Below are 27309 nucleotides of genomic sequence, written 5' to 3' on the forward strand. Positions count from 1 at the left end.
TTAAAATGTGTATTTAAGACTGATGATTAGGAAACATAAGCATTATTATTTATTTTATTTTAAATAATATATTTTATTGAAGGGTATTTGATTTATAATGTTAATTTCTGCTGTACAGCAAAGTGATTCACTTATACGTGTGTATATATATATATATATTCTTTTTCGTATTTTTTTCCATTTTGGTTTATTAAGGACAGATAAGAATTTTTAATGTGTCATTCTGGATGTTTTACAGCAAACCTGATTATCAGTTTTCTTTTTTTCTACAAGAAAATTTTGCTGAAAATAATTACAAGTGCAGCTTGCTACCATAGTCTCCATTACTGCTAAGCTATACATCAAAGCAAATGTCAACATAGTGAGAAGTTAAATAATATCTGTGAAAGTAGTTTTCACCTCTGGGATCTCATGAAAGGGTCTCAGTGACATCAAGGATTCCACAGACCACACTCTGAGAACTGCTGTTCTGAATGAATCAGGGCATCTCTCAACTGATCCCTGCCTTTGCCTCCTTTTCATTTTGGAAAATCCTTTCTCCTGAGCTGGACTCCCTGCCTCCCAAAACTCAACTCAGGGTCCTGCTCCTGGGCTCCTCTAGGAGAGAACTCACCCCCTAGAAAGTGATGCCAGAGAGTGTCCTCCATCTGGGAAGGGAGGTCGGGGGACAGGTGTTTCCCCTTTGGAACTGGGAACAGTTTGTACCTAAAGGCACCAGACACATTCATAACCTAGTCTGATTTTGTTACACACCAGCTTAATATGTATTCATATCCCAGACAGAAATCTGACATAGTGTCTATGAAAAATAATATTGACCCTTTCATCTCACGTGGCAGAGAAGCAAGGGCACCCCACTCCGGTACTCTTGCCTGGAAAATCCCATGGACAGAGGAGCCTGGTAGGCTGCAGTCCATGCAGTCGCAAAGAGTTGGACATGACTGAGTGACTTCCCTTTCACTTTTCACTTTAATGCATTGGAGAAGGAAATGGCAACCCACTCCAGTGTTCTTGCCTGGAGAATCCCAGGGATGGGGGAGCCTGGTGGGCTGCCATCAATGGAATTGCACAGAGTCGGACAGGACTGAAGTGACTTAGCAGCAGCAGCAGCATCTCATGTGGTCTAATGCACCTGACTTGAGGCCCACAAATCATGAAGAACAGTCCATTCCAAGAGAACATTCTGTGGTGAAAGAACTGTTCTATGGCTGTGCAGTCCAGTTAGGTAGCTAGTAGCTACATGAGACTCCTTAGCACCTTAAAGTGTCTGTTGTGCTGAGCACTTTTATTTATTTTAATTTAAATAGTAATATGTGGCTATTAGGTAGCATATTGGTCAATGCATATCTAGAATGTTGTTAATTAATCTCCCATCTCTTTCCCCTAAAAGATACTGTGTGATTCATAGGTTGATGCATACTAAAATAATATTAATATTGAAGTCATGGATTTGTCTGTGCAGGTCTTAGATATGTCTTTAAAATACAGCATGGTCTGAAAGTTTCTTTAATGTGTATTTTAACAGAGTGTTCAGACATTAGCCAAACCATAGTTTATTACCTTAAGGTCTTAAATGTTCAAAACTGCCCATCACTGCTAATTGTCTGATAATGACAAATGGGTATAATCCTTGGTCTCTTTTTGTATTCCTTAACCTGGTAAACATAAGGACACACAGAAGTTATCAACTGAACACAACAGATGTCAATACTTCGTAGAGCTTGTACATACTTGTAAAGTTATGAAGCAGAAGATATAACATTAGAATCCACCACCTTATTACTTTTTACTTCCTACTCCTGCTACACTTTCTCTCCGAATTCAATCAGTTTTGTTTCCCTTCACCCTTGGACACCTCTCTCCTGGACAAAAATATACATGAAGTTTTTACTCTTGTGGAATGAAGCATTTTATGACCCAAAGATGAAAAGCCATCAAAACACATAAATCTTTCCTATGTCAAGCAGACACTCACAAGATACAAACATATGCCCCTATTCCGATGGAAAGACACATAAAAATGTTTGGGAAGCAGGTAACATGTCTCAATGTTCTTCAGTCAAAGACCACCAGGAGCAAAGCTGTGGGCCATCAAGTTGGATTTATTCTGGATGCAGCAAGGGAGTCACAGACCATCAGGGACCATGGCGTCTCTTGTGAGGTGTTAGAACATATAGAGCAGGGGGTCCCCAAGCTCTGGGCTTGGGCCGGTATCTCCTGTGAGATCAGAGCCAACATTAGATTAGAAATAAAGTGTACAGTAAATGTAACGTGCTTGAATCATCCTGAAACTACTCCCCCCTCCCCTGGTCTGTGGAAAAATTGTCTTCATGAAATCAATTCCTGTGCCAAAAATGCTGAGGACTGCTGACATACAGGATATGGACTTTGGCTGGGTAAGTTTGAGGGGCATCTGTGCAAGACTGTGCTTCCCTGATAGCTCAGTTGGTAAAGAATCCACCTGCGATGTGGGAGAACCCAGTTCAATTCTTGGGTTGGGAAAATCCACTGGAGAAGGGATAGGCTACCCATTCCAGTATTCTTGGCTTCTCTTGTGGCTCAGCTGGTAAAGAATCCACCTGCAATATGGGAGACATGGGTTTGATCCCTGGGTTGGGAAGATCCCCTGGAGAAGGAAAAGGCTACCCACTCCAGTATTCTGGCCATGGTCCCTGATGGTCTGTGACTCCCTTACCGCATCCAGAATAAATCCAGCTTGATGGCCCACAGCTTTGCTCCTGGTGGTCTTTGACTGAAGAACATTGAGACATGTTACCTGCTTCCCAAACATTTTTATGTGTCTTTCCATCGGAATAGGGGCATATTTTTGTATCTTGTGAGTGTCTGCTTGACATAGGAAAGATTTATGTGTTTTGATGGCTTTTCATCTTTGGGTCATAAAATGCTTCATTCCACAAGAGTAAAAACTTCATGTATATTTTTGTCCAGGAGAGAGGTGTCCAAGGGTGAAGGGAAACAAAACTGATTGAATTCGGAGAGAAAGTGTAGCAGGAGTAGTAAGTAAAAAGTAATAAGGTGGTAGATTCTAATGTTACATGGAGAATTCCATGGACCATGTAGTCCATGGGGTCACAAAGAGTTGGACTTGACTGAGTGACTTTAACTTTCAGATGCAAGACTGGCTCACTTTGACTGGGTGTTGTTAGGAAGTGGGGGTATTTCTATGACTGGGCATCTCAGTGAATCTTCCCTGTAGGGAGGGCAAACTAGAGCGAGGATACAGATGTGACTGGAAAGAAATAGCGGTCACTGGTATTAGCACAGGGAGAGGTTTGGTACATGGTGAGGGGCACAGTGCCACTTCTTTGGTCTGTGCTTAGAATGATGTCTTGGTCTTGTTTTGTCTCTCTGTGTCACGCACTCGATGTCCTTGTCTGATGTTGGTCTTCTGTGAGATGGGCTATGTCCAACAAGAGAATAACACAGCCGTGTGGTGAGCACCAGCCCAGCCAGAGGGTCAGAATGTACATCCTAATGTATGAGTTGAAGGTGATCTGTCTAATGTTTACAAATGTAAGAGATTTTTGTTGCTGCTGCTGCTGCTAAGTAGCTTCAGTCCTGTCCAGTTCTGTGCGACCCCATAGACGGCAGCCCACCAGGCTCCCCCATCCCTGGGATTCTCCAGGCAAGAACACTGGAGCGGGTTGCCATTTCCTTCTCCAATCCATGAAAGTGAAAAGTGAAAGTGAAGTCTCTCAGTCATGTCCGACTCTTCATGACCCCATGGACTGCAGCCTACCAGGCTCCTCTGTCCATGGGATTCTCCAGGCAAGAGTACTGGAGTGGGGTGCCATTGCCTTCTCCGAAACAATAACTAGTAACCTTTTAAAACTAAAGTCTGAACAGACACCTCTTCAGAAAAACATAACAATGGAAACGCATATGAAAAGATGCTAAACATCTTATGTTTCTACAACATGTAAATTAAAAAATGACAAAAATGTATCATCACACCTAATAGAATATCAAGAATCTAAGAACAGGTGATGCCAAGTGCTGACCAGGACGTGGTGTTGCAGAGACCCTCGCTCACTGGGGCAAGAATAGGAAGCAGCGAAGCTGCTGGAAACGAGTCAGCAGTTTCTTATGAAGCTACACAGAGACTCTCCATCCAGTCTATTTATCAATCTAGTACTTGTTCAACTCATTTGAAAACTTATTTTTGCACAAACCCTTGCAACGCTTGTTGACAGAAGAGCACCCATTAACTGTGGGGTGTGCATGGTGACTTCCTTCTAAAGACTATAGTGTGGAAAGTGGGGAAGTAAAAATAGAGTTTACAAGGAGAAACCTGGGACATGCTACCTTAACTAGGCGATGAGGTGAACTTATTAGTGATATTCGAGTGGACAGTGTGTACCCTCGGTGAACTGGAGAATGTCACTCATCTCTGTGGTCCTCTTCCTCAAAACCCTTTGTCCCAGTCAAATCAAAAGATGTTCTACTATGTCTCTGAGCAGTACTCCACAAAACATCAAAGTCATCAAGAACAAGAGCAGTCTGTGTGACTGTCACAGCCAGAGGAGCCTGAAGGAGACACGATTCCCAGACTTAAAATGTGTCTTTGATAGGATCCTGGATCAGGTTAAAGGAAAAAGAGATGGGAATACCAGACCACCTGACCTGCCTCTTGAGAAACCTATATGCAGGTCAGGAAGCAACACTTAGAATTGGATATGGAACAACAGACTAGTTCCAAATAGGAAAAGGTGTACATCAAGGCTGTATATTGTCACCCTACTTATTTAACTTCTATGCAGAGTACATCATGAGAAACGCTGGGCTGGAAGAAGCATAAGGTGGAATCAAGATAGCCAGGTGAAATATTAATAACCTCAGATATGCAGATGACACCACGCTTATGGCAGAAAGTGAAGAAGAACTAAAGAGCCTCTTGATGTAAGTGAAGGAGGACAGTGAAAAGTTGGCTTAAAGCTCAACATTCAGAAAACGAAGATCATGGCATCCGGTTCCATCACTTTATGGGAAATAGATGGGGAAACAGTGGAAACAGTGTCAGACTTTATTTTTGGGGGGCTCCAAAATCACTGGAGATGATGATTGCAGCCATGAAATTAAAAGACACTTACTCCTTGGAAGGAAAGTTATGACCAACCTAGATAACATATTCAAAAGCAGAGACATTACTTTGCTAACAAAGGTTCGTCTGGTCAAGGCTATGGTTTTTCCAGTGGTCATGTATGGATGTGAGAGTTGGACTGTGAAGAAAGCTGAGTGCCGAAGAATTGATGCTTTTGAACTGTGGTGTTGGAGAAGACTCTTGAGAGTCTGTTGGACTGCAAGGAGATCCAACCAGTCCATCCTAAAAGAGATCAGTCCTGGGTGTTCATTGGAAGGACTGATGTTGAAGCTGAAACTCCAATACTTTGGCCACCTCATGCGAAGAGTTGACTCATTGGAAAAGACCCTGACTCTGGGAGGGATTGGGGGCAGGAGGAGAAGGATGAGATGGCTGGATGGCATCCTTGACTTGATGGACATGAGTTTGGGTGAACTCTGGGAGTTGGTGATGGACAGGGAGGCCTGGCGTGCTGCAGTTCATGAGGTCGCTAAGAGTTGGACATGACTGAGCAACTGAACTGAACTGAATGAAGTTCAAATAAATTCTGGAGTTCAGTAAACTGTATCAATATTGGTCACTAGCTGTGACAAATGTTTGATTGTGGTATAAGATGTTTCCATAGAGACACTGAGTGTGGGATATATAGTAACTCTCTACTAACTTTGCTACTTTTTTGTAAATTGCAAACTATACTAAAATGAAAATACATTTTAATGTCAACCAGAAACAAACAGGGAATGAAGAATCAATTACTGACCTTGAGATTTCCAGGGTCTTTCATCAATGAGCTGCAGAGAAGAGACATGGAGAGAAAAAATGGAAACCTGAGATACAGGGAGGGCTCCAGGGCTCTCCTCTCCTCCAATCCCTGCCTAAACCCTGAGCCTGTGACCCCAGAGCTGCTCAGAAAGTACCTTCACCCACTCACTGGACTAGGGCAATCCTCTCTGTCTGACTCAGACCACAATGCATCCTGTGCCTTTCCTGTGCAGAAATGGAGAGAGAAGAATGGTCGTGCACCCGTGTGGCCACAGGGCTGATGACTGGACACCTGAGCTCCCTTTGACCTCCTTACCAGAGATCTGCCAAGGCTCTTCCTAGGCTCCCAGCAGTGGGTGAGTGCTGTGCACACAAGCTGGTGTCCATCCAGTGTCAAGTTCAAAGTGTGAGTTGTTTTCCAAAATACACGCTGACATGGATGTTTCTCTCTCCACAAAACAACCAAAGACTTTGGCCTCAGAGAGGATCAGATATCAAGGCTGTAAAACCTGGTTTCCAGGTCCAGGGTGGAGCTCACAAACATACACAGTGTTCTAGTTATCAAGGGATGAGACCTTGAATTCCAAGTTCTTGTCACTTCTTCCGGCCACTGACAAGGTTATAGACTTTTCCTCCAGGGAATGAACTCTGGAACCTCTATCGCTAGGATGGGGTGTAAGAGTTGGGGGGCGAGGAGGAGGAGGAGGAAGTGGGAAGGAGGAAGAGGAGATCCCCTATAAATATGGGGAGGCTCCTGGAGAAGGGGGAAACAGTGACATTATGGGATGGAGGCCACACGAGTGGAGGGGAGGAGCCAGAGAGGAGAGGTGTGAGGGAGGGTCCTTCGTGGACACGTGTGCAGGGAGGTGGGGTGTGTGTGGGGAGAGACACAGGGGCTTTTGGCCTGGGTGCTGGTAGAGGCTCTATTTTCCACATGGATGATAATCACACAGTGTCAGCTTCATATTTTGCTGGGAAATTGTACTTATGTTTTTGATATTTTTCTGTAATTACAGATATGACATGACTCAAATACATGTGGAAGAATGGAAAAGAGAAAAAGAGAGAACAGAGGTGATTAAAGGAAGTGCTCTCTTCCAGAGAAATATCCCCACCCCAGTCCCCACTCTACACCCCACACACATGATGCTGGGGGAGGGGAAGGGACAGGGAGACTTATGGAAGGCAGAGCCCATCCTCAGCTCACAGTCAGGGGCTACTTAGACATCCTCTCTTTATGAGCTGAGATGGCAGGGACCACTGTGCCACATACACTGGCCCAAGAGCCTGGGAAAAGGACCTGTCTAGCTGCTGGCCATGAAGGTGCTTCCTGGAGATCAAAGGACAGGATGTGAACTGGAGCCTGGAGGTCACAAGGGTGACAAGGAGATCAGTCATGAGTCTGGGCCGTGGGTCCCCCTAACATTTTCCTGAGACATGAAGAATACATTCCTCCTCCCCAGACCTACAACACCATACCAAGGACACCAAGGTTGGACCCTCCTGTCCAAGCATCAACCTCTCCACCCTATGAAGCCTTCAGGGTGCCTTCTTCTCCTCTCAGGCCTAAGAGCCCCAGGACCCTAGCCTCCTGTCTCTTCATCCCCTTCATGGACCTAACAGAGAGAGACTGGCATTCTGGATCCTTCAGGCCTGATCCCTCCACCTCCAAACCTTCAAATTAAAAAGTTCTGAGCTCCTGTACCCAAATCTAAATTCTGGCCCCAAGGATGAACCGAGGTTTGGGGTCACGGGTCCCAGAGGGGAGGCTTCCCAGGGCCCCACAGGCTACAGCTGAGCCAGGCCTCCAGCTGCGCAGATTCAGCTGGTTCTGGACCAAAACCCGAAAAAAAAAAAAAAAAAAAAAGAACAAATCGCTGCAGGCTTTTCTTAGCCCAAGTAAGTTTGGAGTCTGGGCCACTGTGAGGCGAATTTGCCTTGCTTGGAGGTCCTGCGCCGCAGTAAGCAGCCCCCTGCTCCTCCCCCTGCAGAATCTCCCTCTCCCAGATCTGGGTCAGACCCCGGGACCCTAACAGCAGCGGAGGGCTTGACTTCTAAAGCCCCTACCATCCGAGCCTGAGAAAATCAGTCCGGGCTGGTCGGTAGGGACCCTGAAGCCAGGAATGGACACTGATTGGCTTCTAGAAACCGAATACGCAATGGGAGTGAGAAGTGGGACTCGTCATGAGTATCCAGGCAGAAAGGCCCGACACAGTTTGCGAGGGGAGATAAAAGACCCTAAAACCAGGAACGATGGTGACGTTGATTGGCTTCTAGAAACCGGATACGCAATGGGAGTGAGAACTGGTACCTCGTTATGAGTATCCAAGCAGAAAGACCCGACACAGTTTGAGCGGCGAGAAAGTGAAACCCCAGGGAGGTGGGGAATCCCACGAGGTTTGACTCCCCCGCCCAGACATCACCTTCTTGCCTAAGAGCCTGAGAGCCTTGCCCGGGGACCTGGGACTTTGCCCTGACCCCTCTCCTACTGCCTGGAGGACCCTGTAAGTCACAAGTTTACAAACTTCCGGTTTCAGAATCAGTGTATGACTATACGACTTGGGACCTCAAAGATAGTATCACTTATGTGTGTTATATCTGTCAACATTGGCCATATTAGAAATGGAAACAACAGAAATCGATTGATTCAATTGTAATATTAATAACCCATTACATTAAAATAAATATTTTTATGAAAAATCTCTATTTTCAAAATGAAATAGTATAGTGAGAAGTGAGACTTCTAGATTTTACATTCTTTAAAAAGTTTACATTCTTTTCTTGTATGCCTCATTAGAAGACTGAAGTATTTGGATATCTGCTTCTGTATTTAATTTTTTTTTATTGAAGTAAATGAAAAAAGTCCACCCTCACACAAATATAGGTAAGGGAAGTATTTTGAATAACATTTTCAGATAATTATGGCTACTCATCTTTGATACAACACTAAAACTACACGTGTTAGGTTTCATAAATAATATTTTGCAATGTGAAACTTGAAACTATAACTGAATATTTCCAAATCTGTTGCATAAGAGTCCATAGGTCTGTTTTGTACATTGAATGAATATCATATCAATGCATGATTTTTTTTAAAGTAATGCATTGCTTTACCAAGTTGTATAGATTTTAGAGTGCTGATGTTTAAGATTAGCAAACAATCACATTTGTTAATGTCACCACAGCTTACACTAGAAAAGTTTATCAGTACGAAAAGTTTATCAGTACTGGGAAGCTGTCAAGATTAATTTTCTAATGAGAGCTTGCATTTTATCATTGACAATAAATACTGTAAGTTGATTTCCTGGAAGGGAGAAACTCATGTTCATTATGCCAAATAACTAAATCTAAAAAGTCATAGTTTTCCTGTTATTCGTTCTTAAAGTGAAAATAGTAATCCATAAAAAAAGAAGCTAAGTCAGCTCAGAAAAATTATTTTCCTTGGGACATAGTACTTTAAAATGGAGCAGAAGTGTTTTATGTGTACTTCCCATTTCATCCTATCAGAGAGTCTAAAATGTGGACTCAAGAATGATGACTGTAGAAACAATAATTTTTAATACTACAACCTGGGTATTTTTCAGTTTAACTTGCTTTTTTATTCTACAATTAAATTGTGAAGAGTTCATAACTGCTATTGCTGTTTGTTGAAATAGGCTCATTTCTGCTAAGTTTTATCTCAGTGCAAATGTCAACACAGTGAAAAAGGTAGGGGCTTCCCTGGTGGAACCGTGGTTATGAAATGGCCCTCCAAGGCAGGGGACAAGGGTTTGATCCCTGCGGGGGAACTGAGAGCCCATGTGTCAAAGGACAACTAAGCCTTCAAGTTGTAACTGCTGAGCCTAAACCCCATGCTCTGCAACTAGAGAAATCCCTCATGCCTCAGCGAAGACCCAGTGCAGCCAAAATAAGAAATACATATTTAAAAGAAAAAGGTAAATACATTTTTGGTAATGTCATGAAAATAGTTTTCACCTCATGGATCCCATAGTAGGGTCTCAGAGACTTCAAGGGTTCCACAGACCACAGTTTGAGAACTACTGTTCTAAGTAAAGCAGGGAGACTACAGGATAGCACCCACCTCTCTGCCTCCTCTTCACTTCTAGACTCCCTCTTCCTGAACTGGACTCTGTGCTTCCCAACCTTTACTTATTAGGGCTCTGCCTCTTGGTTCTTCTAAAAGTGAACTTACCCCTAGAAATTTGATGTTAGAGTGTCTCTACCTAGGAAGGGAGTTGGGAGACAGGTGTTTCCCCTTTGGAACTGGGAATAGTTTGTGCCTGAAGGCATGAAGGAGAAGGCAGTGGCACCCCACTCCAGTACTCTTGCCTGGAAAATCCCATGGACGGAGGAGCCTGGTAGGCGGCAGTCCATGGGGTTGCACAGAGTCGGACATGACTGAGCGACTTCACTTTCACTTTTCACTTTCATGCATTGGAGAAGGAAATGACAACCTACTCCAGTGTTCTTGCCTGGAGAATCCCAGGGACGGGGAAGCCTGGTGGGCTGCTGTCTATGGGGTCGCACAGAGTCAGACATGACTGAAGTGACTTAGCAGCAGCAGCAGAAGGCATGAGAGAGAAATTTATTCCTGACTCATTTTGGATTTGTTGGTACCAGCTTAATATTTATCCATATCCCAGAAATAAATCTGATGTAATCTGTGTGAGAAATAATATTGGCCCTTTGATTTTGAATGGGTCTAATGTACCTTACTTGAGGCCCACTAATATCATCAATAATAGTGCTACTCAGAGTTCTAGGTCTGCACTTTTCATGTGGTAGGTGCTAGCTCTATGTGGCTATTGAGCACTTGAAATGTGGCTAACATCACTGAGCAGTTGAATTTTTATTCAATTAAATTTAAATAGCCATATGTGGCTAGTAGCTACTGTATTTGACAGAGCATATCTAAATGGTTTAGTTTTCATTCTCCCAAGATACTGTATGACTCATAGATTGAAGTATATTGAAATTATCTTCATACATTTGGTTATGTGGGTCTTAGACATTACTGTAAAATATGGCAGGCCCAAGAAAATTTAATCTGGCTCCAGTTCAGGAGACTCGGGTTTGATCTCTAGATCCCCAGGTGAAGGGAATGGCTATCCACCCACTCCAGTAATCTTGCCTGGAAAATTCCATGGACAGAGGAGTCTGGTGGGCTATAGTCCATGGGGTTGCAAAGAGTCAGACCCACTTTTACTTTCTTGAACATCATTAACCTAAACATAATTTATCACCTCAAGGTCATTAGTTTTCAAAAACACTCATCTTTGGAGCTATTTCTTATCTATATTACATTGAGACTCTTGATGTCATTTCTGTTAACCTGGTAAACATAAGCAAGCACTTATGTCTTCATTAGCCATGAGAAAGTATTTACTGAATACCCCATTATAAAATACCCTGTTGGTCATACATAATTATAAAAATACAAACAGAAGATAAAAACCTTAGAATTCCCACCACCTTTGAATTCTTTACCTATTATTCCTCCCCCTAGTGTGTGTAAAGTGATACTTGCCCCCAGTTTCAGTTTTTTGTTTCCTTTTACCCTTGGACCCCATTCTCATAATCTCTACCTAAATGAAAATATACATAAAATTTTCACAATTGTTGGAAGGAGAATTTTCTAAGCATGACCCAAAGATTTAAGAAAAAAACTCAAAGAAGAAATAAAACTTTTCTATGGCAACCACAAATTCACAAGCATGCAAACACATGTCCATAATCAAATTTAAAGACACCTAAAAAATCTGAGTACATCATGAGAAACGCTGGGCTGGAGGAAGCACAAGCTGGAATCAAGATTTCGGGAGAAATATCAATAACCTCAGATATGCAGATGACACCACCCTTATGGCAGAAAGTGAAGAGGAACTAAAAAGCCTCTTGATGAAAAGTGAAAGAGGAGAGTGAAAACATTGGCTTAAAGCTCAACATTCAGAAAACGAAGATCATGGCATCTGGTCCCATCACTTCATGGCAAATAGATGGGGAAACAGTGGAAACAGTGTCAGACTTTATTTTTCTGGGCTCCAAAATCACTTCAGATGGTGATTGCAGCCATGAAATTAAAAGACGCTTACTCCTTGGAAGGAAAGTTATGACCAACCTAGATAGCATATTCAAAAGCAGAGACATTACTTTGCCAACAAAGGTCCATCTAGTCAAGGCTATGGTTTTTCCAGTGGTCATGTATGGATCTGAGAGTTGGACTGTGAAGAAAGCTGAGCACCGAAGAATTGATGCTTTGGAACTGTGGTGTTGAAGACTCTTGAGAGTCCCTTGGACTGCAAGGAGATCTAACCAGTCCATCCTAAAGGAGATCAGTCCTGGGTGTTCATTGGAAAGACTGATGCTGAAGCTGAAACTCCAATACTTTGGCCACCTGATGCAAAGAGCTGACTCATTGGAAAAGACCCTGATGCTGGGAGGGATTGGGGGCAGGAGGAGAAGGGGACGACAGAGGATGAGATGGCTGGATGGCATCACCGACTCGATGGACATGAGTTTGGGTGGACTCCGGGAGTTGGTGATGGACAGGGAGGCCTGGCGTGCTGAGATTCATGGGGTTGCAAAGAGTTGGACACGACTGAGCGACTGAACTGAACTGAAAAAATCTGATAGACAAAATATTAGCATGTGTCGATATTTTTCACCTAAAGACCCCCAGGAACACACCTAGTTGAACTCATTGTGTTTACTACTTGATACACCAAGGGAGAATGTATACAGTTGGGAACCACAGGGCATCTTAGAGTGAGGGTATAAGAAAGAATGTGTTACTGTGGGATTTGGGCTTTGGTTGGAGAAAAGAGGGGTTTACTCCAAACTGAGTATTGCCAGGAAGCATGGTCAATTACATGATTGGGTGTCCCAATCAATCACATCCATAAGGAGGGCAGACTAGAGCAAGGATAAAGGAGCATTTGCAACCATCAGTCCTGTTCCCCAGGATAGGGAGATGTTCAGTACTTTCTGAACTGCACAGTGCCCTGTTTCTCTGTGCTTAAATGAAATTATGTATAGTCTCATCTTGTTTTGTTTCACTTTATTATGATTTCAGTATATCCTTATTTGATGTTTCTATTTTATAAATGATTTATTCCAAAAAGAACAACATGGCCTAGCTGCTGAGCACCAGGCCAGCTTCAAGTAACTCTGAGGTCTAGCTGTGAGTGTCACACCTGTTCCCTGGGTCAGGAGGCTGACTTTTCTTCCTTAAATTCAATATTTTAAAATTCCTACATTGAGATTGGAAAATTAAGACTATAGAAAACAATTTGGCGGAGAAGGCAATGGCACCCACTCCAGTACTCTTGCCTGGAAAATCCCATGGATAGAGGAGCCTGGTGGGCTGCCGTCTATGGGGTCGCACAGAGTTGGGCACGACTGAAGTGACTTAGCAGCAGCAGAAAACAATTTGGAAAAGAAGAAATGTAAATACCAAATAAATTCATTATTAATAAATGGGGAAAATGGGAATGTGAAAGGGAAAATGGAAAGAAAAATTAAAATCTGTCAACTTGGCAAAGATGAAAGGAAGATAAAGGCTAGACCTTTAATAGGTCTCCTTGGGAAAGTCAAGATGTAGGGCAGGGAAAACAGATTAGGATTGGCTGGTACGAACAAGTATCAGCAGGCTTTGGGTTATAGTAATGGTCTTTGGTTGTCTGGTACCTGGCCCTGGGATTATTAAGGCAGAGGAATATTGCCTCTTAGACTACAAAGGCCAGGCCAGGGACTGGGGCAGGGGATGGGGGGATTGGGGGGGGGGGGTAGGGGGGTTAGGGAGGGTGGGCAGGGTTGGGGTCTGGATTGGTTATTTTGCATATCAGAGGCTTGCACCTGGTTGGGCTGTAGTCTGGGAAAGCTGTCTCTCCTCAGTGAGAAAGATTTTGTCATTGTTTTTTAATTATTAATTTTTATCTTTGATTGCACTGGGTCTTCACTGCAGCGCATGGGCTTTCTCTACTTGCAGAGAGTGGGGGCGGGGGGGGGGTGGCTCCTTTCTAGCTGCAGCGTACAGCCTTCTCACTGCCATGGCTTCTCTTGTTGCAGAGCACAGGGTCTGGGCCCAGAGGCTTCAGTAGTTATAGCACATGGGATCAGTTGCTCTGAGGTACTTGGAATCTTCCCCAACCAGGGTTGAACCCGTGTCCCTGGGTTGAACCTGAATGCAAGAGGATTCTTACCCACTGAACCACCAGAGAAGTCCTTCAGCAAAGCATTTTTTTTTAATCTTCGGAAATATTTAATGATGTGGGCAGATGGTCAGATATGATGTTAAAAGTATACACTATGAGATTACATATAATGCAATTTCAGTTTTGTAAAATAAGAAATATGCAAATTTTTACACCAGAAAAGGTTAGAAATATACCAAAATGTTAATAGAGAAAATGTTTTGTTGACAAAAAGACTATGGGATTAAAAAAAAATCTCTTCATTTTTATAGTGAATTTATATTCAGTTTACAATCAGAAAAAAATTGTTTTTTTTTTTTTTCTTTTTTTCTTTTAATTGGAGGCTAATTACTTTACAATATTGTGGTGGTTTTTTCCATACATTGACATGAATCAGCCATGGGTGTACATGTGTTCCCCATCCAGACCCTCCCTCCCCCCTCCCTCCCCATCCCATCTCTCAGGGTCATCCCAGTGCACCAGCCCTGGGCACCCTGTCTCATGCATCAAACCTGGACAGGTGATCTATTTCACATATGGTAATATACATGTTTCAATGCTATTCTCTCAAATCATCCCACCCTCGCCTTCTCCCACAGAGTCCAAAAGTCTGTTCTTTACATCTGTGTCTCTTTTGCTGTCTATGCTATGCTATGCTATGCTAAGTCACTTCAGTCGTGTCTGACTCTGTGTGACCCCACAGACGGCAGCCCACCAGGCTCCCCTGTCCCTGGGATTCTCCAGGCAAGAACACTGGAGTGGGTTGCCATTTCCTTCTCCAGTGCATGAAAGTGAAAAGTGAAAGGGAAGTCGCTCAGTCATGTCCGACTCTTAGCAACCCCATGGACTGCAGCCTACCAGGCTCCTCCGTCCATGGGATTTTCCAGGCAAGAGTACTGGAGTGGGTTGCCATTGTCTTCTCCTAACTTAATATCTAAAGAACAAATAATCCAATCAAAATGTGGGCAGAAGACCTAAATAGACCTTTCTCCAAAAATGTAAGTGGCCAATAGGCACAGGTGAAAATGTTCAACATTACTAATTATTAGAGAAATACAATTAGTAAATGCAGGAAAGGATGTGGGGGAAAAGGAACTCTCCTACACTGTTGGTGTGAATGTAAATTGGTGCAGCCACCATGCAGTATGAACAGTATGAAGTTTCCTTAAAAAAAGTAAAAATAGAGTTACCATATGATCCAGCAATTCTACTCATGGACATATATCTGGAGAAAATGCTAATTTGAGAAGATATATGTATCTCATTGTTCATAGCAGCACTATTTACAATAGCCAAATCTTGGAAGCCACCTAAATGTCCATCAGCAGATGAGTGGATAAAGATGTGTATGTATACACAATGCAATACTGCTGCTGCTGCTGCTAAGTCGCTTCAGTCATGTCCAGCAAAACATTTTTAAACAATTGAGCTATCAGAGCAAATTTCCCCACATTTTGAACCCAGGAGTTTAAGTATGGGAAGTTCTTTGGTAACTAGCATCTGCTCCCATGTCTTGAGAATGCTGAACTACACGAGTCTTGATGAGACCATGTCTTATTACAGAAGCCAAAAACACACTTTCCCTTTTTGTTGCTGGGCACAGGCAGGCATCCTATTCTGGTGTGCTTATGGCAGATTTTGATTTAGGGGTTAATTACATGAAGAACTAGGGCATGTTCTATCCACTAATTTCCTGAGCCCATTCCTTCCTCAACTCTTCATTCTCACCTCTGTATCCAGGAAAACTTTACCCATCAGCTGAGTCTATGAATCCACCAAGATAGCTACTGCCAAACACACCTCTGGCTCCATAAGTAAGTGTTCTTACTTCTTCCTCTTCTGTTCCCCACCAGATTATATCCACATGTGAATAGCTTGGACTCATGCATGATGTATTCTGTTTATATCCTGACAGTTCAACAATCCTCTCAAGCCCTGCTGACTCCTCCACCTCCTCCCCCTCTCATTGCAGCTCCCACCTCTCTGGGGGTCATGTGGACGTGCCTCCAGAATTTGCATGCAGGCAGGCACACATATCCCTCCCTCTTTGCACTTCACATGCTCCAGTGATGTTTAATGAATTTCCCTTTTTTAAAAGTTAATTTTCCTTTTTCTACAATTAGCCAATTTGTTTTCTGTTGCTTATATGTAAGATTACTAATTTAACATTAAGCTACATATCTATTTCTACCATCTCAAAACACAGCTGACATTAGACATGACTTCAGAACCAAGTGAGTTCCAAAAACTCATATACACCTGAACCTTACATGGCTTTCCCTCTCGCCCTCCCATTGCAAAAATTATCAGAACATGGCAGATAAACGAATTCTTATGCCAGATATCTCAAATCTCATAGTGTATCAAAGGTTAAACAGATATGAACTGCCAAATATTTACTGTTTCCTCAGCTGCTTAGAAGATTTGGAAAAGACCCTGATGCTGCAAAAGATTGAGGGCAGAAGGAGAAAGGGGTGTCAGAGGATGAGATGGTTGGATGGCATCACTGACTCAATGGATATGAGTTTGAGCAAACTCCGGGACATGGTGAAGGACAGGGAGGCACGGCGTGCAGCAGTCCATGGAGTTGCAAAATGTTGGACACAACTAAGCAACGGAACAACAACTGCTTAGAAGGATGGCAAGAGAAATTATGGGACAGAAAAGGTGCTTCAGAAATCAATATGGATGTTGTCATCAATTACTATTTGTAGCAGGAGCCGAGATTCTGTAACACAGTCACTCGTTCTCATACATTTGTGTCAGTGGTGGGTGAAGAACCAAATCAAAGGCAAGAGAAGAGAGAAATTAGTTAACACGCATTTTAATAAGTACATTAAAGACATTCCAACCATTCCCCTTAGAGAAAAATATCAACTATTACCGCCCCCATTTTAGAGACAAAGCAGCGAGGACAAGAGACTCATGACTGCCATAAAGCTCCAGTCATCTGAGTGCAATCAGAAACCTAGCAGGACCATCCAGCTGAGGCAGAGCTGGGACTGATGAAAAGGAACAAAGGGTAAATGAAAAAACATGGGCTGTGCCAGGAGGTCTTCTCTCAGGGTCTCAGCGTAAGTCTGGATCTCATGCAGTTAAGCCACAGGAAAGGGAAAATTCTCCCAGTGAAGGCAGATGAGAATTCATAGATGAACTCTTGAGTTCTGGCATTGGTAAAGACTACCTTCCCACCATCATGATCCAGAGCAACTCCAATCTTCTGGGGGCAGTAGGACAGGATCTGGAAGGGCCCTGGGCTGGTGCATATAGACACCCCAGCTGAGGACAGCTGCAGAGTCCAGAACCCTTCCTCAGGGGTGAAGCTGAGAAATCCCCTTCTCACCACTGATTCTCTTGCCACCCCCACCAGGCAGAATTTTGGCCATATTCCATTTTCCTGAGACCATTCCTCCTCCAACTCCTCATTCTCCTCTCTATATCCAGGAGAATGATACCCATCAGTGATGCCTGTAAATCCAAGATCTCTACTGCCAAACACGCCTCTGCTTCCAGCCCTGTATCTCCTTGTGTCTTCCTCCTCTGCTTCCCACCAGATCCTGTCCACTTTCACTTCCCAGTACACTTTGCCCCACGTGAAGCCCTTACTGCCCAGCACCCCAGGCTCTGAATCAAATCGCCGACCATGCTGGCATTTGTTCAGCCACAAGCCAGTGAACATCATACTCTTCCCATTTGGAGCCACTGAGAGGTAGCCATTGGCTGTCAGGGAATTCAGGATGATCCTCACTGTGGGGACAAGGAGACAAAGGTGTGGCCTCACAAATGATAGCAAATGAGATTTGTCCCATAGGTTCTGGGGCCTTCATGACAATGGTGGGAGACTCTTCAGGGGACCAGGACAAAGACTGCTTTTGACCTTGTGTTCAGACTGTTAGCAACCATATCTAAAAAGTGTAAACACAGAAAATTCAAGGCCTCAGGCAGTGCGATGAGACTGGAGAGGAAAAAAAGATAAGAACTGGGATCACTACAGCTGATCAAATCTGGAGAAAGGTTTATGGTTCTGAATTCAGGATAAAGAATTTGGATACATTAGTCACATGAAGACCTTCCTCTTTAAAACAAACAGGCTGACCCATAAGTAATAAGAGCTTCACAGGAAAATGGTAATTTGCAAACTTCAGCCACTATCCTCTCCAGATACTCACTTGTCTTATATTCCAGATCCCTCATCAATTTTCCTAGAGTAAAAGAACAAAAGGACAGTGAGCAATTCTTTCTTGTTTTTTTTGTTTTTGTTTTCTTTTCTTTAGCCACACCACTTGGCTTGCAGGAAGACCAGGGATTGAACCCAGGCCGACGGCAGTGAAAGCACTGAGGCCTACCCACTGGACCACCAAGGAATTCTTGACAGGAAGCAGCTCTGGCACCACAGCTTCTCGGTCAAATTCTCTTATGGTATCTCATACAACTTCAACAGTTAACAGCGGATCATGAAAGTTCAAGTGAAACAGAGGAGTTAATTCAGGAGATACCCACAGCTGTCCAGTCTAAACAGGTTCGTGTGAATATCCATGGCAACACATGCTGAATCCACCTGGTGCTTCATTAAAGAGTAACTTTGGGCATACTACCTGTTTTTAAACTGAGTCCTAAACTTCTAGTCCTAAACCACATTATTTCTCTACACTCTCAAAGACACCTCTTTAGAGTCATTCTCTCACTATTCTTTAATTTTATTTTCAATTGTGGTTAAAACACATAACATTTACTGTCTTTACCACTTTTAAGTGTATAGTTCATTAATGTTAATGTCATGCGAGTATATGTTCCTCGGTTCTTTGTCTCGTCACAACAAAGATTTGGAGCAACGGACATTAAAGCCCTCGGTGCATCACAGCTCTTGGGTCTTGGACAAACCGTGTTACAGCTCTTAGGCAAATCAGTGTTACAGCTCTATTTTATTTAGAAGATAGCAGGAGAGTGAGAGAGAGAGAGAGAGAAAAGAGCACACGCACGCGGGAGAGAGAGTCTGAGAGAAAGCGCTTTGGCTCCTCCTTTTATATGCTTTTTTCCTCCACCTGGGCCTGCCCTATGCAAATTGGGCTTAGCCAGGAGTGCTGTTTGTTCTGTTTGTTCTGCCTGAAGTCTTCACTCTGGTCCTTGGACCTTCCTTGTCTTTTAGCCACCGCCATTTTGGACTCCTTTTCCCTATTCTACCTACCTAACATTAAGTATATCTAAATTGTTGTGCAACCAGTTTCCAGAACTTTCGCATTTTTTAAAACTTTAAACTCTATACTAGTTAAACAGCAGCTCCTCATTTCCCCCTCCTCTCTAACCTGGTAACCGCTAATCCACTTTCTGTTCCTATGGATTTGACTACCTTAGAGACCTCATATACATGGAATCACACAGTACTTGTCTCTTTGTGACTGGCTCATTTCACTTAGCATTTGTCCTCGAGGTTCATCCATGTTAGAGTATGTGTCACAGTTTCCTTCCTTTTTTAGGCTGGATAGTATTCAATTGTCTGCATATGCCACGTTCTATTTCTCCATCCAGTGATGGGTTGCTTCTGCTTCCTGTCCATTGTGAATAATGTTGCCATGAACATGAGAGTGCAAATATCTCTTTGAGGGCCTGCTTTTAATTCTTTGGAAAGTGGGAATGCTAGATCATATGATAATTATGTGTTTAAATTTTTGTGGAAATGCCATACTGTTTTCCATAGCCTCCCAATCTTCTTTTACCTCACTGTTAGATACGAAATATATTTCTACCAACTCCAAGAACTATTAACTATGATTCTACATTATGGAATAGTCTTAGACTATCACGTTGAAAGCCCCCGTGGTTTGGACTTAGATTTCCTCCCCAGTGTCCCTGCCTGGTGTGAATGACATGCAGGAACTCTGAGAAGGTGCAGCCACAATCAAAACCTAAAGAAACATTACAGAGAAAGAAAGAAGGTTTTCTAGGCTCAAAATTTCTTCCTTTACCATGGAATCCTCTGAGTCCTTTCTCTAAACAAAGAAGTTCATCTGAAAATTCTTCCATCCGTTTTCTGATTGCAGGACTGATAGGCTTTTCAATCCAGAACTTCTTCCGGGGGTATCTAGAGATAATGAAGTCACAGTAATTACTCCTGAGAGAAAGGCATGGTTTCCCATCGTCAGAGTATATGCATGCGAACAAATACTAATAATGGACCAAAGAGGCAGATAGTAAAAGCTGCTTTTCCAAGTGGCTGGTTTCGACATCAGAGTCAGAGAGAAGAATATATAGAGATCTGAAGAAAGGGCCATGATCCAAGGATTCTCTATCCACCAACATGTCATTTATGGTGGTTTAGTTGCTAAGTCGTGTCTGACTATTGAGACCCCATGGACTGCAACCTGCCAGGCTCCTCTGTCCATGGGATTCTCCAGGCAAGAATACTGGAGTGGGTTGCCATTCCCTTTTCCAGGGCATCTTCCCAACCCAGGGTTCAACCTGCAGGAGATTTTTTTTTTTTACCACCGATCCAACGGGGAAGCCCAAAAACCTAGAGCTATGCCTGAACAGGGACTTAAACAGATTAAAAGTCTGATGTTTGACCTACCGACTGAGCTATCCGGGCCCTCTTAAGTATCAAAACAAAATACTTAAATAACAAAATTACTAAGGAAAACCTCATGGAGATATATCAATCCTATTCCAAGAACACAAAGAATGTGCCTTATTTTCAAGTGCATAGAACTGTCCAAAAATTTAAAACACACAATATAGAAAGCCTCGATAAAGTCCAAAATAGTAGAAATGACTGATCACAAAATGTCTGATTACAAAATGTAAAAAAACTATGAAACATAAAGCTGTTAGAAAAAAAAAAAAAAGCACCACTGACAGATGTCCTCTTTTTAAAACAAATCTTATATTAAATAGCAAATGAAATTTAAAATTTTAAAATATCTAGAAAACAATAAAAAATGCTATGGACTAGAAATTATAGTATATGAAAAAAACAAGGCTCTTAAATATATATACACAAAAGTATAAAATATTAAAAATAGAAAAAAGAGAAAGGCAAGTAGAGAAGGCAAAAATAGATATAAACAAAACATATTCAGATATAAACAATAAAATGTCAGGATATTATTTATCAAACACTGCAAATACTTTTAAAATTATAAATGAAAGTGGTGGTTTTCCAGGAGCTATAAATACTAGATATTCCAAATAAAATGTGTCAGATGAATTTATTTTAAAAGAAAACAAAATTTTATGTTGCTTATAAGAGATACATAAAAATAACAGCCCAGGTAGGTTGAGAGTTAAAAAATAAAAAGTTTAATAGTATGAAAACACTAATCAAAAGAAAACTAGAATAACTACTGATATCAGACAAAATACTCTAGGGCAAGAAGTCTTACACATTCTGTATCACCCTCATGTCTTATATAATCACTCATCTCCGACAGTCTCTGTCTGGTCTCCCCAGCCAGAATCTGGCATCCTGTCTCCTTTCCCCACCTGGTAACTGGTCCATGGTAAATGCTCAGATTATGCCAACAGTCCTGGTGTCTATGGGATGAACTGTGTATTCTCAAAATACTTGGCTTTTATCTCTGTTCAAAGCTTCTGCATATCATTATGGGTATGGTTTTTGAAAACTGTCAGTGTTTAATGCCTAACACACTGGCTAAGAACCCCTGCCAAAGAAACCATTATCCCTGTGACTCATATAAGTGTCTTCTTCTTATGATCCAGCAGAGAGCAGGAAACCATCACTAACAAGTGTGGAGGGCAATCTGATGAAGAAATGTGCTCTACAAAATGTGAGGGAGTACAGCCAGGAGAGGCAGCTGGGAACCAAATAGGAATAAAAAGAACAAAAGCACACTAGTCTTAGAAACAAATGTTTATTTTAAACTTTTTCAAATACTCTGCCACAATCTCCTCCCATTTCAACTCTCCCTATCCTCTTACCATCCTAAGTTCCAAGACAATAATTTTTCAAGGATGTTCTATGGAATACTTTTCATATTAAACTTTCTAGAAGAACCTCTCTTCTTCCAAATAACCCCTTTCAGCCCTTGCCAAATTTCAATAAGTTATGGTGACAGAAAGAAAAAAAAAGGAACACCTAAGTGGTTAAAAATATTAAGCAAGCAGCACTTACCTGCTTGTTATGTCACTTGGGTCCTAGAAAGGGAGAGAAGACAGACTGTCATGGAAATAAGGTTCCCAGGAGCTGCCTCCGTTCCTTCCGATGAGCTCGCTGGGAATGGGTACAGGATAGGACTGTACAGAGAATTTTCTGGTGGGCTTCGACCTGTGCTATTCTCCACTGTGGTTTATGGGGACACGTTTCCCCTTCCTTTCCTCCATTTGAGTCTAGAATATCGTCTCCAGGAAAACTCCCTTGATCTGTTAAGATTCTTACTGTCTATCAGATTAAGACTGAAATCTCAGAATGCCTTTGAAGGCCTCTACTGAGCTGGCTCCATCTTACCTAGCCCATCTTCCCTTTAACTTCTTCCTCACTTAAGCTGACTTCTCCAGAAAGGTAGCCCCTTTCACTCTATGTATCCTTCCTATCTTCCAAATGCTCTTCCTCAGCACCCGTGGGCTTCCCAAGTGGCTCAGTGGTAAAGAATCCTCCTGTCAGTTCAAGAGCCACAGGAGACTCAGGTTCAACCCCTGGGTCAAGAAGATCCCCCGGAGGAGGAAATGGCTAACCCACTCCAGTATTCTTGCCTGGAAAATCCCATGGACAGAGGATCCTGTGGGCTACAGTCCATGGGGTTGCAAAGAGTCGGACAGGACTGACATGCACGCAGCACCTACATCCACCTTTTTATTATCACACTCATTAAGTTTATCATCACATTCATGTGTTTCATTTTAACCATGCACCTCCACAAATGGAATGTTCAACTCCTCTTTTCTGCTAACACAAATCTTTACATTTTCCTCAAGGCTACCATTAAGAGCTGCTTCGTCCATGAAGCCTTCCCTGACTAACCTTTTCCAGAATTCCCGTGGCTTCCAGTCTGATCATAAGATTTAACACTCAATTATTTCTTATAATTATAAATGTGCATGTATGGATGTGAGAGTTGGACCATAAAGAAAGCAGAGCATCGAAGAATTGATGCTTTGAACTGTGATGTTAGAGATGACTCTTGAGAGTCCCTTGGACTGCAAGGAGATTAAACCAGTTAATCCTAAAGGCAATCAGTCCTGAATATTCATTGGAAGGATTGATGCTGAAGCTGAAGCTCTAATACTCTGGGCACCTGATACGAAGAACCAACTCATTGGAAAAAACCCTGAAGCTGGGAAAGAATGAGGGCAGGAGGAGAAGGGGATGACAGAAGAGGAGATGATTGGATGGCATGACCAACTCAATGGATATGAGTTTGAACAAGCTCCAGGAGTTGGTGATGGACAGGGAAGCCTGGTGTGCTGCAGTCCATGGGGTTGCAAAGAGTCGGACACGACTAAAGAGACTGAACTGAATTGACTGACAGATCTTACTATCTCAGAGTAACATCTGTGCATATTGCAGTCTCCCACCCACTGTGATTTGGGACTAACAACCTATTGGTTTGCTAATTAACCCATCAAGAACTCAACAAATGAGAACAAAACCTTGTCTCTCCTGACTCCTGGTCCAAATCTTATGTTAATGGAGGAGCCAGACTGCAGCCTGGAGCAAGAGGTACAATTTAACTGGTCCCTCACCTGCAAAAGTTCAGTGCTGGCTGCTGAGCCTTCTTCTCTAACTCAGAAATCAGGGTCTCCAGCCGGATGACCTCCTCAGGGCCCTTGGCAACATGGCTGTTCCTCCCTTCTGTGAGCTGTTGCTCCGTTCCCTCCAGCCACTCCAACAGGTACTGCTCCCTTTCTCTCAGGAACTGATGGCCCTGCTCAAACACTGATGCTATGTCTTATTTGTGGTTCTGGAATTTTGCCTACAGTAAAGGCAGAAACACAAAGAGGATTTCTCCTGAGAGGCTGGATAACACCAGAATGTTTGTCTGAGGATAAGTTCAGAACTAGAATCCCTTCTATCACACCCACTTTCTCCTCATCCCTCAGTATCCCCCCTCCCCTCAACATATATACACACACACACAAACACACACACACTTCTCTCTCTCTCTCCCCCACCCAACACAAGTACAAAAAACATTCACTCAAAACTTCTCGTACCAGCAGGGCCTGAATCTCATCTTCTCCTGTAGACTGAAAATTCTGAATCCTGTCCCTGTCTCCCTTCAGAATCTTCAGATGGTTTAGAATTTTACCCTATGCGGGGGTGGGGGGGACATGAATAATCTCAAGATGAAGATGATAATGCCCTCAATAAGAAAAGACACCTGCAAAATGATTTTAGAGTGAAATCAGATAGTCTTTGATCTTATGTAGTACTATAAGATAACTAGGTTGGAATAGTTTTCATCCTAGTTAATGAAGAAGAAAAAGTGAGTGCTATGTTAGCTTAGAGTAGCTTCTCAGAAGTGAGATAAAATGCATGTTAAACTTATACTGTACTGTATGTCAATTACATCTCAATAAAACTGGGAGAAAAATAAGTGAGATAAAATAAAATTTATTATTACAACTACTAAGACTTATAGTGTAGTTTTTATATTTACACTGTTTCTTTCCACCAAAAATATAGATAATTTGTATTAAAATTAATTGATAACATAGAAATAAAAAAGAAAATCAACACAAAATAATGAAGGAAAATATATATACTAACTCCAAATCACTGAGTGAATGATTAAATTGATTTTAAGAGTCCTGTTAACCAAGGACAAAAGGGAAATAGTGATTCATGTAATCCTTTAGCAGACAGGAGGAAAAATACTGGTACATCAGAAAAAAATAATATTTTCCCTGAGATTAAATTCAGAAAGGAAATTCATACAAGATGCAATATTCTCAAAAATATTTTTATGATACAGATGAAGCACACACTTTGAAGCTAAGTATCAAGACGGCTATCAAGAGCGCTGGTATTCCATACTGCTGGTTGAGGCTTGATCAGATGCTTCAGAAACTAAAACATCAAGGTAGTGGGACAGACTTGCTATTATAAAAGATATGAAAACAAACCAGTTTATTATTCAAATTAGAAGAATACATGTTGCCAAGAACTTACCATGCTACAGAATTTGAACCTTCCCCTTAACAATTATTAGAATGGCTATTATTTTAAAAAATGAAAGATAACAAGTATTGGTGAAGATGTGAAGAAAAGGAAACCCTGGTATACTACTAACGAGAATGGAAACTGGCACAGTCATGGAAAACATGATAGATGCTTCTCAAAAAACTAAAAATAGAACTACCATATGACCCAGCAATCCTGTTTCTAGGTATTTATCTAAAGAAATTGAGATCAGGATCTCGAAGAGACATCTCCACTCCCATGTTTATTGCAGCATTATCCTCAACAGCCAAGCTATGGAAACAACCTAATGTCCAATGGATGAATGGATAAAGACAGTGTGGTATATACATACAATGGCATCTTACTCAGCCTTAAAAAAAGAAGAAAATCCTGCCATTTGCAACGACACAGATGAACCTGGAGGACATTATGTAAAGTGAAATAAGCCAGGCACAAAAGACAAACACCAAATCATCTCACTTGTATGAGGAATCTAAAACTCGGACAGAAGCAGAGTAGGATGGTGGTGGCCAGCAGCTGGAGGGAAGTGTAAAGGGGAGGTGAGGGTCAAAGGGTAAAAGTTTCAGTTATGCAAGTTAAGTAAGTTCTGAAGATCTACTCTATATCACAGTGCTTACAGATAACAATACTGTGTTGTATAGTTAAAATTTGCTAACAGGATAGATCTTGCTAAGTGTTCTCTCTCTCACACACACAGTAAGACAATAATAATAATAAATCGGGTGGGAGGAAACTTTGGGAGGTGATAAATATGTCTCTTGCCTTGATGGTAGCGACATACTTATCCCCAAACTTAAATTGCACACAGTAAATATATGGACAGCTTTTTATGTGTCAATTATACCTCAATAAAGTGTTTATTAAAAAAATTTTGGACCTTATCCTGAAGGTACAATAGAACTTTTCTGGCTCCAAGAACAGAGCTGGGGTCCAGCAAGCTTCTTACCTGATAAGGCTGCGCAGCCTTCTCCAGCTGAACAGCAGCGTGGTGCCTGTGCTCCCGGGACTCCTGACACACGACACACAGTATCTGCTGGTCATCCTTGCAGTAGTAATGCAGCTTCTCCAAATGCTGCCCGCACAGCTGCTCTGCTCTCTGCGCGAGTAGTCGGTCCTCTCTGGGTTGTCTCTCCTCATCTACTTTCATCCTCCAGATATTCTTCACTATGCTGGCCATCTGCCATACATGGCGGATATTCTCTTTCTTAAAGGCTGTCTTGCAGAGAGAATAATATAATGGCTGCTGAGCAGATTCACAGACCTTAATGATGCAGTGATAGCAGAAGATGTGACTACAGTCGATGGTAACAGGGTCTTTCAAGTAGTCAAGACAGATAGAGCACATCACCTTGTCCTCCAGTTTCCTCAGAGGAGAGGCAGTGGCCATGACAGCAATGCTGAAACCCTACAGAACGTTCCTTCTCAAAATGAAGAATGACTTTCTAAGAGGACACGAAGTAAAAACAGAAATTGTGAATTTATTCAACATTAAAATGGAACTCATGAGAAAATAGTTTTTATGTTCAAACTGTTCCCAACCATTTCCCTCCAAATCCAAAGTTCCTTTCAGACCACTATTCAGAGCAGATTCCAGCCTGCAAAGCTAACCTGGTGTTAGTTTCAGGTAGTCAGCTTTTCTGTAAACATTTTAAAGGGTACTAATACGTGTAATTAAGTGGTGAGTATTCTAGAAGATTATAATATTGGGAAAGTAAATACCCAATAAAGTCTAAGGAATTTCCCTCACTCTAAGTGGATCAGCTTTAGTGAAAATATTTGCTGTAAATGATTCAATAGTAAAGAATAGGAATTACAAAAATTTAGGGCTTAGGTCCAGTGGTTAAGAATTTTCACTCCAACTGCAGAGGGCATGGGTTTGTTCCCTGATTGGGGAACTAAGGTCCCACATCCTACATGGTGTGGCCAAAAAAATTATAATTATAAAAACTTTAGGTCTATATTTTAAAACTCATCTGAGAACATGAGAGTTAGATTATTAGAAATCATTAGGTTCAATCATAGGTCTTTTATTCATATGCTGCCTTGTAAACATCATTACGTTTAAACTAATGGATTTAAACTAATGGTTTTCAAACATT

General features: G+C 42.0%; 1 protein-coding gene and 2 long non-coding RNA genes across 3 annotated transcripts; 1 reads left to right on the forward strand and 2 right to left on the reverse strand.

Moving 5' to 3' along the window:
* Nucleotides 1-1793: 1793 nt before the first annotated feature.
* Nucleotides 1794-7991, reverse strand: LOC113882073. The gene is made up of 3 exons (XR_003508274.1): nucleotides 7931-7991; nucleotides 5862-5892; nucleotides 1794-1862 (listed from the first exon to the last, which is right to left on the reverse strand). It is a non-coding gene; the product is annotated as an uncharacterized LOC113882073 (long non-coding RNA).
* Nucleotides 7954-19450, forward strand: LOC113882069. The gene is made up of 3 exons (XR_003508270.1): nucleotides 7954-8367; nucleotides 18330-18829; nucleotides 19252-19450. It is a non-coding gene; the product is annotated as an uncharacterized LOC113882069 (long non-coding RNA).
* Nucleotides 16616-26770, reverse strand: LOC113882066 (tripartite motif-containing protein 26-like). Its single transcript, XM_027525238.1, is given in 6 exon segments — nucleotides 16616-17802; nucleotides 18225-18257; nucleotides 20019-20161; nucleotides 23749-23978; nucleotides 24220-24315; nucleotides 26157-26770. Coding segments are annotated over 6 exon segments (1629 nt in total). The 5' UTR covers nucleotides 26598-26770; the 3' UTR covers nucleotides 16616-17116.
* Nucleotides 26771-27309: the final 539 nt, after the last annotated feature.

The sequence above is a fragment of the Bos indicus x Bos taurus genome, chromosome 23, assembly GCF_003369695.1.
Source record: "Bos indicus x Bos taurus breed Angus x Brahman F1 hybrid chromosome 23, Bos_hybrid_MaternalHap_v2.0, whole genome shotgun sequence".
Taxonomy (NCBI): domain Eukaryota; kingdom Metazoa; phylum Chordata; class Mammalia; order Artiodactyla; family Bovidae; genus Bos; species Bos indicus x Bos taurus.